This window comes from Leptodactylus fuscus, chromosome 4 (genome assembly GCF_031893055.1).
Source record: "Leptodactylus fuscus isolate aLepFus1 chromosome 4, aLepFus1.hap2, whole genome shotgun sequence".
Classification (NCBI taxonomy): domain Eukaryota; kingdom Metazoa; phylum Chordata; class Amphibia; order Anura; family Leptodactylidae; genus Leptodactylus; species Leptodactylus fuscus.
In genome coordinates this window covers 156868967-156883233 of record NC_134268.1, presented here as the reverse complement: position 1 = coordinate 156883233, position 14267 = coordinate 156868967, and the positions used below count along the sequence as shown (strand labels likewise).

The 14267-nt window shown below is 39.8% G+C and overlaps 1 protein-coding gene across 1 annotated transcript in view; it reads left to right on the top strand.

Annotated features, from left to right (window-relative positions):
- LARS2 (leucyl-tRNA synthetase 2, mitochondrial) overlaps positions 1-14267 on the top strand; it is a 142622-nt gene that overhangs the window by 59673 nt on the left and 68682 nt on the right. The window contains exon 6 of the mRNA XM_075271251.1: positions 8752-8841. Within this exon, the coding sequence (XP_075127352.1) occupies positions 8752-8841 (90 nt within the window). The remainder of the gene's footprint in view (positions 1-8751; positions 8842-14267) is intronic.

The window sequence follows — 14267 nt, the reverse complement described above, 5'->3', positions numbered from 1 at the left end:
CCAACAAGGCTGCAACATTAACAAGGAGGGTCAGAGTTATGTTTTGGGCTGAATTCATGGTGGGAAAGCTGGTAGGTGTCCCTGAAGGTGTAAAAATGGCCTTTGTAACGTATAGAGTTTGCGACTGATCACTTTCTTACATGGTACAAAAAGAAGAACCGCACCTTCTGTAGCAAAATTATCTGCATGCATAACAATACAGCATCTCATGCAGCAAAAATACCTCTGAGTTATTGGCCGCTATGGGCATAAAAAGAGAGAAACTCCTCCCCTGATCTCAACCCTATGGAGAAGTTTTGGAGCATCCTCAAGCAAAAGATCTATGATGGTGGTAAACAGTTCACTTCAAAAGAGCAGCTCTGGGAAGTTATTCTAATATCCTGCAAAGAAATTCAAGCAGAACTGGTCCAAAAACTCACAAGTTCAATGGATGCAAGAATTATGAAGGTGATATAACACCCGTGTGCCGTCTGTATGCTGGCCGTGCCGTTCATTCATGGCCGGGTTTAGGCTGAGATCCTACTTTGCGGAAATGCAGCTTCTTTTGTAGCAGATTTTGCTGTGGTTTTTTTGAGCCAAAGCCAGGAATCGATAGAGCAAAAAGTAGAAATATAAGTACTTCCCATATATATATATATATATATATATATATATATATATATATATATATATATATATGTATATATATGTATATATATATATATATATATGTATATATATATATATATATACAGTCCTATGAAAAAGTTTGGGCACCCCTATTAATTTTAATCATTTTTAGTTCTAAATATTTTGGTGTTTGCAGCAGCCATTTCAGTTTGATATATCTAATAACTGATGGACACAGTAATATTTCAGGATTGAAATGAGGTTTATTGTACTAACAGAAAATGTGCAATATGCATTAAACCAAAATTTGACCGGTGCAAAAGTATGGGCACCTCAACAGAAAAGTGACATTAATATTTAGTAGATCCTATATTTAGCAGAGATAACAGCCTCTAGTCGCTTCCTGTAGCTTTTAATCAGTTCCTGGATCCTGGATGAAGGTATTTTGGACCATTCCTCTTTACAAAACAATTCAAGTTCAGTTAAGTTTGATGGTCACCGAGCATGGGCAGCCCGCTCTCAAATGATCTGAAAACAAAGATTGTTCAACATAGTTGTTCATGGGCAGAATACAAAAAGTTGTCTCAGAGATTTAACCTGTCAGTTTCAACTGTGAGGAACATAGTAAGGAAATGGAAGACCACAGGGACAGTTCTTGTTAAGCCCAGAAGTGGCAGGCCAAGAAAAATATCAGAAAGGAAGAGAAGAAGAATGGTGAGAACAGTCAAGGACAATCCACAGACCACCTCCAAAGAGCTGCAGCATCATCTTGCTGCAGATGGTGTCACTGTGCATCGGTCAACAATACAGCACACTTTGCACAAATAGAAGCTGTATGGGAGAGTGATGAGAAAGAAGCCGTTTTTGCAAGCACGCCACAAACAGAGTCGCCTGAGGTATGCAAAAGCACATTTGGACAAGCCTGTGGACTGTTGAAACAAAGACTGAGTTGTTTGGTCATACAAAAAGGCGTTATGCATGGCGTCCAAAAAAAAACAGCATTCCAAGAAAAACACTTGCTACCCACTGTAAAATTTGGTGGAAGTTCCATCATGCTTTGGGGCTGTGTGGCCAATGCCGGCACCGGGAATCTTGTTAAAGTTGAGGGCCGCATGGATTCCACTCAGTATCAGCAGATTCTTGAGAATAATGTTCAAGAATCAGTGACGAAGTTGAAGTTACGCCGGGGATAGATATTTCAGCAAGACAATGATCCAAAACACCGCTCCAAATCGACTCAGGCATTCATGCAGAGGAACAATTACAATGTTCTGGAATGGCCATCCCAGTCCCCAGACCTGAATATCATTGAACATCTGTGGGATGATTTGAAGCGGGCTGTCCATGCTTGGCGACCATCAAACTTAACTGAACTTGAATTGTTTTGTAAAGAGGAATGGTCCAAAATCCCTTCATCCAGGATCCAGGAACTGATTAAAAGCTACAGGAAGCGACTAGAGGCTGTTATCTTTGCAAAAGGAGGATCTACTAAATATTAATGTCACTTTTCTGTTGAGGTGCCCATACTTTTGCACTGGTCAAATTTTGGTTTAATGCATATTGCACATTTTCTGTTAGTACAATAAACCTCATTTCAATCCTGAAATATTACTGTGTCCATCAGTTATTAGATATATAAAACTGAAATGGCTGCTGCAAACACCAAAATATTTAGAACTAAAAATGATTAAGATTAATAGGGGTGCCCAAACTTTTTCATAGGACTGTATGTATATATATATATATATATATATATATATATATATATATATATATATATATCCTACTAATCCTGCTAATATTATAAATGTGAAAGTTCGGATGTTTGTGTGTTTGGATGTTTGTTCCTCAATCACGCATAAATATGGCACACACATAGATTGGAGCCCCGAATAAAACATAGGCTACTTTTTATGCCGGGAAATGACATCACTTCACGCCCACTATGAACGAATTTATGTTCAGACTACACTAAAGGACCTTTGACGTCATCACAGGTCCTTGAGCCGTCGTCTGATAGGATCATGTTGTTGTGTAGGCAGAGCTGTGTAGGATGAAACTAGACACTGCACAAGCTGCAGAAAATGGAGTGTAATGGAGGGTCAGGAGAGTACAGAACATGCAGGCTGTGTGTGGGCAAGAGGACTATATCGGGTGTAGACTTTGTGTCAGTACGACGGGAGAATGTGGTGTTCAGCCTCTGATGGGGGAGAACTGTATCAAATGTCAACAACATCCCTTCACCCGTTTCTAACACAGAAGCAGCTCCGACATGCACATAACCAAACTCCTGTAATACACATTGCTGGATGTAGCAGAGCTTAGGCAGCGCTGTAGCACAGCTGAGTAGGCTCTCCATATGCAAAGCTGCACATACAGCTGGGAAAGCTGCACATATGCAGCAATGTAGCAGGCGGAACGAACTGTGCCAAATTTCCGCAACATCCCTTCAGCTGTTTCTGACTCAAAAGCTGCTCCGACACTGATATAAGAACACCCCTGGAATCTAAATGGCTAGATGTAGAAGAGCTTAGGCAGCGCTGTAGCACAGCTGAGTAGGCTCTCCATATGCAGAGATATACATACAGCTGGGTATGCTGCGCATGTGCAGCGATGTAGGAGAGACGAGTCGCGGGAGCAAGAGGATTATCGACAAAAGCAATTAGCTAAATATAAGCGGCTTCTCACCAACGCGCAGATGAAGTCACGGGCAGATGCTAGTATAGCTATATATCCCATACCTTTTGTAGCCATTAGAGATGAGTGAGTACTATTCGAAACTCCCATTTCGAATAGCACGCACCCATAGGAATGAATGGACGCAGCCGGCATACAGGGGGTTAATCAGCCGGCCGCCGGCAAAGTCTGCATGCCGACCGCTTCCATTCATTCTTATGAGTGTGTGCTATGGCCATTTCGAATAGTACTCGCTCATCTCTAGTAGCCATTCTGGGGCTCTGGTTTTAAAAAACGCAGCAAAATCTGTCACAAAAAAAAACGCTGCATGCGGTCAGCAAACTAGTAATTAGTCTTCAGTTTATGTGGACAGAGTGTCTTCACTGTGTGATCCTAGTTTGCGGATCCACCAAAAAAAAAAAAAACAGGAGACACCTAATGATGTCCCTAGCTTGTCCACGAAAGCGGACGGCACACTGAGTACATCAGTGTGCCGTCCTAGGCCGTTAGTCTCCCATAGGCTTCTATGGGCGAGTCCGTTTTGCAAAAACTGAACAGAATAGGACATGTTTTATCTGATCCAGCGCAGAATCACGACTCACACACTGATCAGTAAAAAAACATGGTTGTTTGCATGTGTCCATATAAATGAATAAATAGCATACCAGACATGGATCGCACACGGATCTCGCCCACGGTCGTCTGCAAGGGGCCTAAAGGAGTATAATTTGCCATGCTAGAAAAGTATAATATAAAGTAAAGTACAATATATGGCAGCTAGAACTCTAGGAAATGCTCTTTTTTTCCCTCCCATTTTGTCCAGAATACAGTATTACTATAAATTCCAGCAGTCATCCCTTGCTGTATTTATGTTGCTACACATATAATCTCATAGCTTTATGTTTTTCTAGTGAGAAAAGGAAACCATATGCTTTCTCAGTCGCAGTTATGCCGCAGAATTAAAATGAGCACATTTAGATTTCGACCCCAGAGTTTTGGAAGAATTTCATATAGTGTATTTGTTGTTTGTATTGTAGTTGGAATTATACTGGGGGTTTTTAAGCCATGCCTGGCCTGGTTCCCTCCAGTTAAAGCTGTAAATTCCCTTACAGAATTATTTAACGTTTTCCCTGCTCACAGGAATCATGACAGTGTGATGCAGCCTTGCCTTTTCCATCTGTCTCTTCCCCAATGCCCTCAACGTTTTCAATACTAACAGAAACCTCCCAGGTCCATGCTCCGCTAGCAACTGAATGACATCAGAACACAACAAATAAGGACTAAGCTGCCTCCTTTTATAATGTCCACATTCGGACATACGCTAGATCACAACTGACCCCAATGGAGTCTGTCAGGTTTTTGTTGTTTTTAAACTGAATGAAATGGATGAAAAAGGCAGACATTGGGATGGAATCTACTACAGAATCTCTGGTGCATATATGAGCAGTGTCTGGGTAAAATATTTTAAGATTGTAATTTTTAGACAGATTATTCATCCGCGTCAGAATAGGGCCAAAATGCGCCTGCCACGACTGCCGCGGCTTCTCGCTCCGGAGTAGGCCCAAATGAATGGGCCCAGTACGGAGGGTGCTGCCACGAGGCGGACACTGGGGCCGAACCAGCCATGGAATCCGCCTGTAGAAAGGGCATCTCGCTTCTTTTTTTAAAAAAAATTAAGCTAGGGGGTCTACATTCTGACGTGGATTCAGTGCCAAAATCCGCCCCCTCTTGCCCCATGTGAACGAGCTGACACATACCAGGGAATGACCTGTTGCACATCCACACTCAATCCCCCTTTGGTTTTCCACCATATTTTTCTCCTTGCAGGTGAAAAATCTGTGGTGGAAAAATGTAGATTCCCATTGAAAACAATATCTGTGCATATACAAGGAGAAATCTACATGCAAAACCTACTGTTTGTATATTCCCATAATCTGATACTGGACATGCACAGATCTTAGTCAGGTTTCCTTAGGGCATTGTTTGCTTAGCCATATAGCAATATATCCCCTGCTTCCATGTTATTATTTCCATTTATTATTTTCATACAATTTAGCAGTAAGGGCTCGTTCACATCTGCGCCCGGTCTCCGTTCTGCAGGTTTCCGTTTCCTGCACAAAACAGATGCAGGAGACGGAAATCTGCAGGACTCTTTCTCACCCATTCATTTGAATGGGTGAGAAAGCTGTCCGGCCGTGAGCGGCGGTGAGCGTTTTATGCTCTCTGCCGTGAAATCAGGTTTTTTAATCCGGACACAGAATCGGACATGCAGTACTCTGTGTCCAGATTAAAAAAAACGGTTTCGCGGCGGAGAGCATAAAACGCTCACCGTCGCTCACGGCCGGACCCGGTCTGTGGTGTCCGTCTTCTTGCATGCAGAAGACGGAAACCACAGAACGGAGACCCGAACGCAGGCGTGAACCTAGCGTAAGCTGGAAAAAAAATTCAGAAAAGGGTGTTATTGGAAAAGACTGCAGTTGCACCATTTTCTTACAGGTTTTTCTTTACAGCTTTCGCAATGTGGTACAAATTGACACATTACCTGTATTCTCTGCGTTGGTTCTTTTACAGCGATGCGAAATTTATATATATATATATTTTTCTTGATTTTAATACAGTAAAAAAATTTGATCTTTGAAAAATGTTTGCAATACTGTATTGTGTGTTTTCATGTACGAATCTGTAAATGTGTCTATTTTTTTGTAGGACAATATGTATTTTTTTTATTGATGATTTGACCTAGTTTTATTCAATGTGTTTAGTAGGAGATGTGACATTATTTTTTTTTTTTTATGCTACGGCTTTCAACATATAATTGAATGTGAATCTTTCTATACTTTTATAGTTTGCTCCTTTTCAGACCTAATGTGTGTATCTCTATAGTTATTTATTTATTTTAGAAATAGTGTAGGAAAAGGGGGAAGGTGATTTGAATTTTTATATATTGAGGTTTTAAAATATTTTTATAAATACCGTGTAGAGTTGATTCTACAGTTTCCAAATATGCCTCTGTTATTTCGCTTTGGAGCTCCATTTTTATGTAAATTGCTGTTTTATTCATATGAAAATGAGGAGAAAAGTATTTTGTAACATGCCTTATCTTGCCTGGGCTTTAGTCTCAGCTCAAAGTACTCTTGTCCTAAATTTCATATGAATTAAATTATGGTTTACATGAAAATGGAGCTGCAAAGCACCTACCATGGAAAACAATTGCTGCCCCCTGATGATGATCTCGGGGCAACAAACGGTGACATTATGGCCACTGACATTTAGGGAGCCTTCACACAGAGTAATACATTGAAAGCATTAGGGAAAAAAGCCTTCCATTGATTTCAATGGGGAGCGCACGTATGCCGGCTCCCATTCAAGTCAATGGGAGCTGCTTTTTACGCGCTCATTCTGAACGTGTTTTTACGATCAGAATGAGCACACTGTAACTCCGTGTGAAGGCTCCCTTAGATGTCACAGTCACACCTGTACCAATCATGGCTGTTAGCTAGGGTGGCTGAACAGACAGAAAATAGTGTAAAATAGGTTCTATTCTGAAGGAGTTCTTCAGGATTAGAAAAACCTGATTGCTGTCCTCCAGAATTAGCACCAGACTGGACCATGGCATGTGTCCGGTATTGCAGCTCTATTGAATTCTGTGATACTGAGCTGTAGTACCACATACAGCCCGAGGACTTTAGTGATGTTATTTTTGGAAGAAAACAACTTGACAAGCACTTCTATTTAATTCTAGATTTTAGTGCAAATTACGATTTATGAAATGCATTGCTAATACAGTCCTATGAAAAAGTTTGGGCACCCCTATTAATCTTAATCATTTTTAGTTCTAAATATTTTGGTGTTTGCAACAGCCATTTCAGTTTGATATATCTAATAACTGATGGACACAGTAATATTTCAGGATTGAAATGAGATTTATTGTAATAACAGAAAATGTGCAATATGCATTAAACCAAAATTTGACCGGTGCAAAAGTATGGGCACCTCAATAGAAAAGTGACATTATTATTTAGTAGATCCTCCTTTTTCAAAGATAACAGCCTCTAGTCGCTTCCTGTAGCTTTTAATCAGTTCCTGGATCCTGGATGAAGGGATTTTGGACCATTCCGCTTTACAAAACAATTCAAGTTCAGTTAAGTTTGATGGTCGCCGAGCATGGACAGCCCGCTCTCAAGTGATCTGAAAACAAAGATTGTTTAACATAGTTGTTCAGGGGAAGGATACAAAAAGTTGTCTCAGAGATTTAACCTGTCAGTTTCCACTGTGAGGAACATAGTAAGGAAATGGAAGACCACAGGGACAGTTTTTGTTAAGCCCAGAAGTGGCAGGCCAAGAAAAATATCAGAAAGGCAGAGAAGAAGAATGGTGAGAACAGTCAAGGACAATCCACAGACCACCTCCAAAGAGCTGCAGCATCATCTTGCTGCAGATAGTGTCACTGTGCATCGGTCAACAATACAGCGCACTTTGCACAATTAGAAGCTGTATGGGAGAGTGATGAGAAAGAAGCCGTTTCTGCAAGCACGCCACAAACAGAGTCACCTGAGGTATGCAAAAGCGCATTTGGACAAGCCAGCTTCATTTTGGAAGAAGGTCCTGTGGACTGATGAAACAAAGATTGAGTTGTTTGGTCATACAAAAAGGCGTTATGCATGGCGTCCAAAAAAAACAGCATTCCAAGAAAAACACTTGCTACCCACTGTAAAATTTGGTGGAGGTTCCATCATGCTTTGGGGCTGTGTGGCCAATGCCGGCACCGGGAATCTTGTTAAAATTGAGGGTCACATGGATTCCACTCAGTATCAGCAGATTCTTGAGAATAATGTTCAAGAATCAGTGATGAAGTTGAAGTTACGCCATGGATGGATATTTCAGAAAGACAATGATCCAAAACACCGCTCCAAATCCACTCAGGCATTCATGAAGAGGAACAATTACAACGTTCTGGAATGGCCATCCCAGTCCCCAGACCTGAATATCATTGAACATCTGGGGGATGATTTGAAGCAGGCTGTCCATGCTCGGCGACCATCAAACTTAACTGAACTTGAATTGTTTTGTAAAGAGGAATGGTCCAAAATACCTTCATCCAGGATCCAGGAACTGATTAAAAGCTACAGGAAGCGACTAGAGACTGTTATCTGTGCAAAAGGAGGATCTACTAAATATTAAGGTCACTTTTCTGTTGAGGTGCCCATACTTTTACACCGGTCAAATTTTGGTTTAATGCATATTGCACATTTTCTGTTAGTACAATAAACTTCATTCCAATCCTGAAATATTACTGTGTCCATCAGTTATTAGATATATCAAACTGAAATGGCTGTTGCAAACACCAAAATATTTAGAACAAAAATTGATTAAGATTAATAGGGGTGCCCAAAATTTTTCATAGGACTGTATATATACCGTACTTTGCTTTCTGTAATTTCTTTCTTTTTTTTTTTATTTATGTAGGAAATCAGCACGTGTTCCCCTGAGTATTATAAATGGACACAACATTTGTTTGTAAAAATGTTTGAAGCTGGACTTGTTTACCAAAAAGAGGTAAGTCTTACTCTACTTCTCTTACACTTTATGATGATATTTTTATGGTAACATAGTAACAAGTGGCAGATCAAGATCATTTAATGTCAGATACTAAGCGGCTTAGTATCATTTACTAAATCAATACCAGTACCCTTTAATCCAATTGATACTTTAAAGTGTATGTGTGTGTATATATATATATATATATATATATATATATATATATATATATATACAGTGTGTGTGTGTATATATATATATATATATATATACAGTATATATATATATATATATATATATATATATATATATATATATATACAGTATATATATATATATGGACATCATGGATTTATTTTATTTTTTTTTCAACTTTATCAACTATGTAATTAGTACTAAATGCAGCCGATCGGTGGAGGTCAGATGGTTGGGAGTAGTAGTCACAATGGTTACGGTGGCAAGTATATTGATCAGATCCTTCATCTCTCTTCTAAGACTGTTGTAGTGCTAAGGGGGCCTATGGGGATTCTGATGGTGCTAGCAGTGTTTTCCCCCAGGGTTCATCCTAATGGTTGTGAGCCTGATGGTCGTACAGAAATAAGACTCAGGAGACAGGGATTGGCAAAATAACTCTTGGTGTTTACTTGAGATAGAACAAAGCAAAGTCAATAGCTTCCAGATACTGGAGGTATAGTTCTTACAGAGCATACACTGAGGGCTGGGGCAGAGCTGATTAATGTTACTTCCCAATGAAGATCTTCCATTTTAATTATGTGCTACATCCACTAACTATACTGATTGTCTATGATCCCTAGGCTGTGGGTTTGCTCACTCTCTTACCTTTGCGAGCCACCTCTTCTACTCCCTCTCCCCCAAACTGAGGGAAGGGGAGACTCCCCGAACTGCTTCCCAGCTCCCTCCCAGCTGATAGAGGAGAATTTTTCCTCTCTCTTCTACCCAGTTTGTACCATCAACTCAGTACACATTCTCCAGTGGTTTGGTCCATTAAGACATAGACACATATTAATACAAATAATACAAATGTGGCATCCACAAGCTGTTACATATCTATTTAAACTTTTTGCCGTGCTCCCAATGGGACATCATACTAAAACCCCTTGTAAATCACAAGATTTTAAATTTTACTCCTATTAAAATGTTTTTTTTCCTTTATCCACTATAGCATGGATATTCCTGTAGTAGTGAAAAAAAAACAATACCATGGTATCCTTCTTCATTTCAGTAACCACTTTGATTATATCTAGCTATCTGTACAGACGAAATCCCAGGCACTTCTATCTGCTGCATGATATAGTTTCATTGTGAAACATAGGTTTCCTTTAAAGCGGTTTTCTGGTCTCTTAGTGCTATTAATGGGTTAAAATTACAGCCATATACTTTTAGCAGTGTTTTGAGTGATTTCTTTGTGTTTCTGGGAGCTCCTGGTATCTTCTGCATTTGTTTACATGGTGAAAGCTTTCTATGTACCTTCCACATTACCTCCATGTCACTGCTCCCCACCTCCTCTCTCACTCCATTACACTCCCCTCCCTGTCTCCCTAGCTAAGCTATCCCACCCACTACTAGCCCTTCACAAGTAACTAACTAAGCCCACCCCCTGCTGCATCATTCTTACCTAGCTTCTGATCTGGGAGATGGTTCTTCCTTTCTTCTTCACAGTGCGCAGGCTGGAGACGCTCCTTTTCTTCTTTCCTAGGCCGTGCACAGACCGGATGTACCTGTGAGGCCTGCGCAGTACAGATGGAGTGCCATCTCTGCTGTGCATGTTTTGTAGTCACCTCCAGACTGTGCAAGAAAGGAGGAATAGTAAGTATTGATGGGGTTGGCGGGAAAGAGAGTACTGGTGATGTTCTGTTTTGGAAGTGATGAAACGGAACGTCACCAGATTATAAGTAAGTGTCCCTAGGGTGGTCCCCAGGGATATGGGGGGTAATTACACTTTTTTTTTTTTTTTTTTTTTTTTTTTAATACAAGTAAATTACAAGGTAGTTGGAGGAGGGGGTTTAGTTTAGGGGAAGATTGGTATTTTATCCCGGACAGCCGCTTTAAGTAATTTCTATTTAATTGCTAGTCTGATTTCAGTATGCGTGACTGTCTTTACATTAAACTTGCATGTAGTTAATCAGTAGTCTATTACAGTACCAGCAAAGTGGATGAGATTTTACAAAATAGATGCAGCAGAAAAATCCATAGCATAAAATGACCTGTAGTGTGGAGTTTACTTCTACAGCATGTCAATTTTTATTGCAGGTTTTGACAATGTATTTCAGCCTTTGCAATACATGGTGTGAAATCTGAAGCAAACCCACAGAAATTACACCATGAATGTAGCTGGAAACCATATCTTACACTATACGTTTTAATGATTCACTTTACATAGTTACTACTGGAAGAACATGAATTAGAGAAAACTACTGAAGAGTGAATGGGGGCAGAGCAGCTCACCAGGAGTGAATTGGTAAAAGGCAGGTTAAAGAATAAAGATACGTAGGAATAATATTAGTGGTTGGGAATTTTTGAGATAGTTTAACATGAGTAATATTGAGATCAATTCTTGTAGAAGCTTAGGGCAGAGGATTGTAGCAGACAATGATATAGGGAGTGACAGACCTAGATATGGGATACATTGCGATGGCAGCCTATAAGTCCTTTGAAGAAGAAAAAGATGAAATGTTTAAGTAAAAGTGACTTAGATCAAGAGTGAACGTTTTAAGATGAATAGTGGAATCATAATGTAGAGAGGCAGATTTGTGTTTCAATAGAGACTGCTATAGAAACTGCAAGGCAGGTGTTCCAAAGCAAGGAGCTGATATGAGAAATCTATGCAGATCGCCGGTGGGTTAGTTGGAAAAGGGAGGACGGCATTGAGATGAAACAAGATAAATCTTAAAGTATAGTTGTTAAAGTGAAGCATATGAGCAAGGGGCAAGAGAAGGAGGTGCCATTCAATGTCAAGTTTAGTTTAAAAACAGCATTAGAATATTAAAACAATTGTTTGAGTAATTTTTATTTATTTTTTGAAAGACTCAGAATGGGCGCCACCAGTCCCCTATGCTACATTTCCAACATCACTCCAGTCCCCTGTTGTTCTCTCCTTCTTGCTCCCCATATATCATACAGGAATTGCCTGTTACACTAAGATCATATTCGCGTCAGCTATCGGTTGGAAAAAATAAATGTAACAACAGTCCAGAATAGTAAAAGTATATTAATAATCCAGTTTAATTGAATCTCTTAAAAACCACATTAGAAGACCCCTTTGTTGTGTCAGACTGTAATCGTTTCAGTGCTTACTCATAGCATAAGGTAATGAAAAGACACTCAAACTGATATACGTTAAGAATGAGAAACCGATGAAGCTAATAAAGAACAGGCGATAGTAAACACGTCACCTTATGATATCATGGCCACATAAGGATACATCCATATCGTACAACAAATGAGTCAGATTAGCTAATGAAAATACATAAGGTCAGATCATAATTTAGGAGTGCGGATATCTGAGGTCAAGATCCAAAATGCTTCTCTAATTATTAGTGGTCTTCGTCAGTCACCGCTCTCCTGGGACTCTTTCTGTGGCATATACCTGCATGGAGATCTCTCTAAACTTCTGCAATTAAAGGCGATTTTAGCTGCAACACCAGCAACATGTTCCGCAATCCTACACTATTTTTAAAACGTAACCAATCCTGATGCAGTTCCTTAAATGTAAACAATTTTCCATCACCCCACCTATAATCTGACATCTCCTAGAGACAAATGTACACCTCTTTTCTAGTATTGCCTGTGAAATGGGATATCGGTGTAATAAAACCATGTTCCTATGTATTATATCTACAGTCTGTTCGTATTGTGCACTATAGCTGGTACTGAACGTTACATTTGGTGTTTTTGTTTCTGAGGAAATAATTGTAGGTTTTGCATCCTCAATACTTTTAGCCCTATTTTTAAGGGCCATACATATAGCCCATTTTTCTTAAACGATTGCTTATAGTTTCACACTCCCCATTTTAAGGCTCTATTCAGATCACTTTTTTTTTTTTTACATCTGTTTAGTGTATGCAAAAAAAATGGATTCCAGGGGCCACACGGTGGCTCAGTGGTTAGCACCGCAGCCTTGCAGAGCTGGAGTCCTGGTGTTCAAATCCCTCCAAGGGCATAAAACCATCTGCAAGGAGTTTGTATGTTCTCCTCGTGTTTGTATGGATTTCCATCCCATATTCCAAAAGACATACTGATAGGGAAAAATGTACATTGTGAGCTCTATGTGTGGGGCTCACAATCTACATTTAAAAAATATGACCTATATGGGGGTTGTCAATATGATGGCGATATTCCTATTCCCATAAAGCCATATAGAGGTTGGCCAAAGGTAGAGAGAATTTGGCACCCATAGGACAACCTTGTATTTGTATTTGAGGGATACACATTTATAATGCAGTGACATTGCAGTTATTCATTATTAGGCTGGGGCCCCACAGGCCAGAAACGCCGCGATTTGCCTGTGGCAGAAACTCCGCAGGAAGTATCGCAGCGTTTTTTACTAACTGCAAAGTGGATCAGATTCATGCAAATCCCATGCCCACTTTGCGTTTAAAACCGCAGCGTGGACAGGCTGTGATTTCCAAAACCGCTGCGGTTTTGGAAATCACAGCAAGTCAATTAGATCCACAGAAACACCGGCAGCTTTCCCGTAAAAACATAGAGCGGGATGAAAACATTATCAAAGGCATCTTGTGTTGAGGGATATTTTCTGCCTTCGATGATATTCTCCTCCTGCTCTACGTTTTTTCTTATTATTCCTTTCAGAGGAAGAGCTCGTCCATTTCTTGACATCCTAGACTCCACGCACATCCTCATTGTCTGAGACATCTGTATTACAATCCTATAAGAGTCATATTCGGATGAAGAAAAGGTCAGCTCATTAGTATTTCTCATTTTTGATCCATGTTTTTTTCTAAATGGACTTGGTTATCTTAGATTTGAACATAAACATTATTTGTAGCATGATCCTATCACAAGGTAATTTCGTCTTTTTATGTACAACAATAGATACTTCCAAGGAAGTGGCTCCAAGTAGCTTTTTGTTATATATATATAGATCTGCTCAGCCTCACAAATAGATAGGTTAGGGTCAATTGAATCGAACAGTGCTTTCCTCCTCTGAAACTGTGCCTCTGTTGCTAAGATCTTGCTTTTCTTATCAATATGCAAATTAATTATTTTTAGAAATGAGGGCATTGCCTTTCCTCCAAACAGGTGTCAACACCGTTGTTAGCATATTGACAAAAACAGTGAGATTTTGGCACCAATTTAGAAGGGAAAACACTGTTTGATTCCGGTGACCCTAACTTACCTATCTGTGGGGATGGGTTCATATGCGGGGTTCTGGTTAGGGATTCCTATTCATGTAGTCTGAGAAT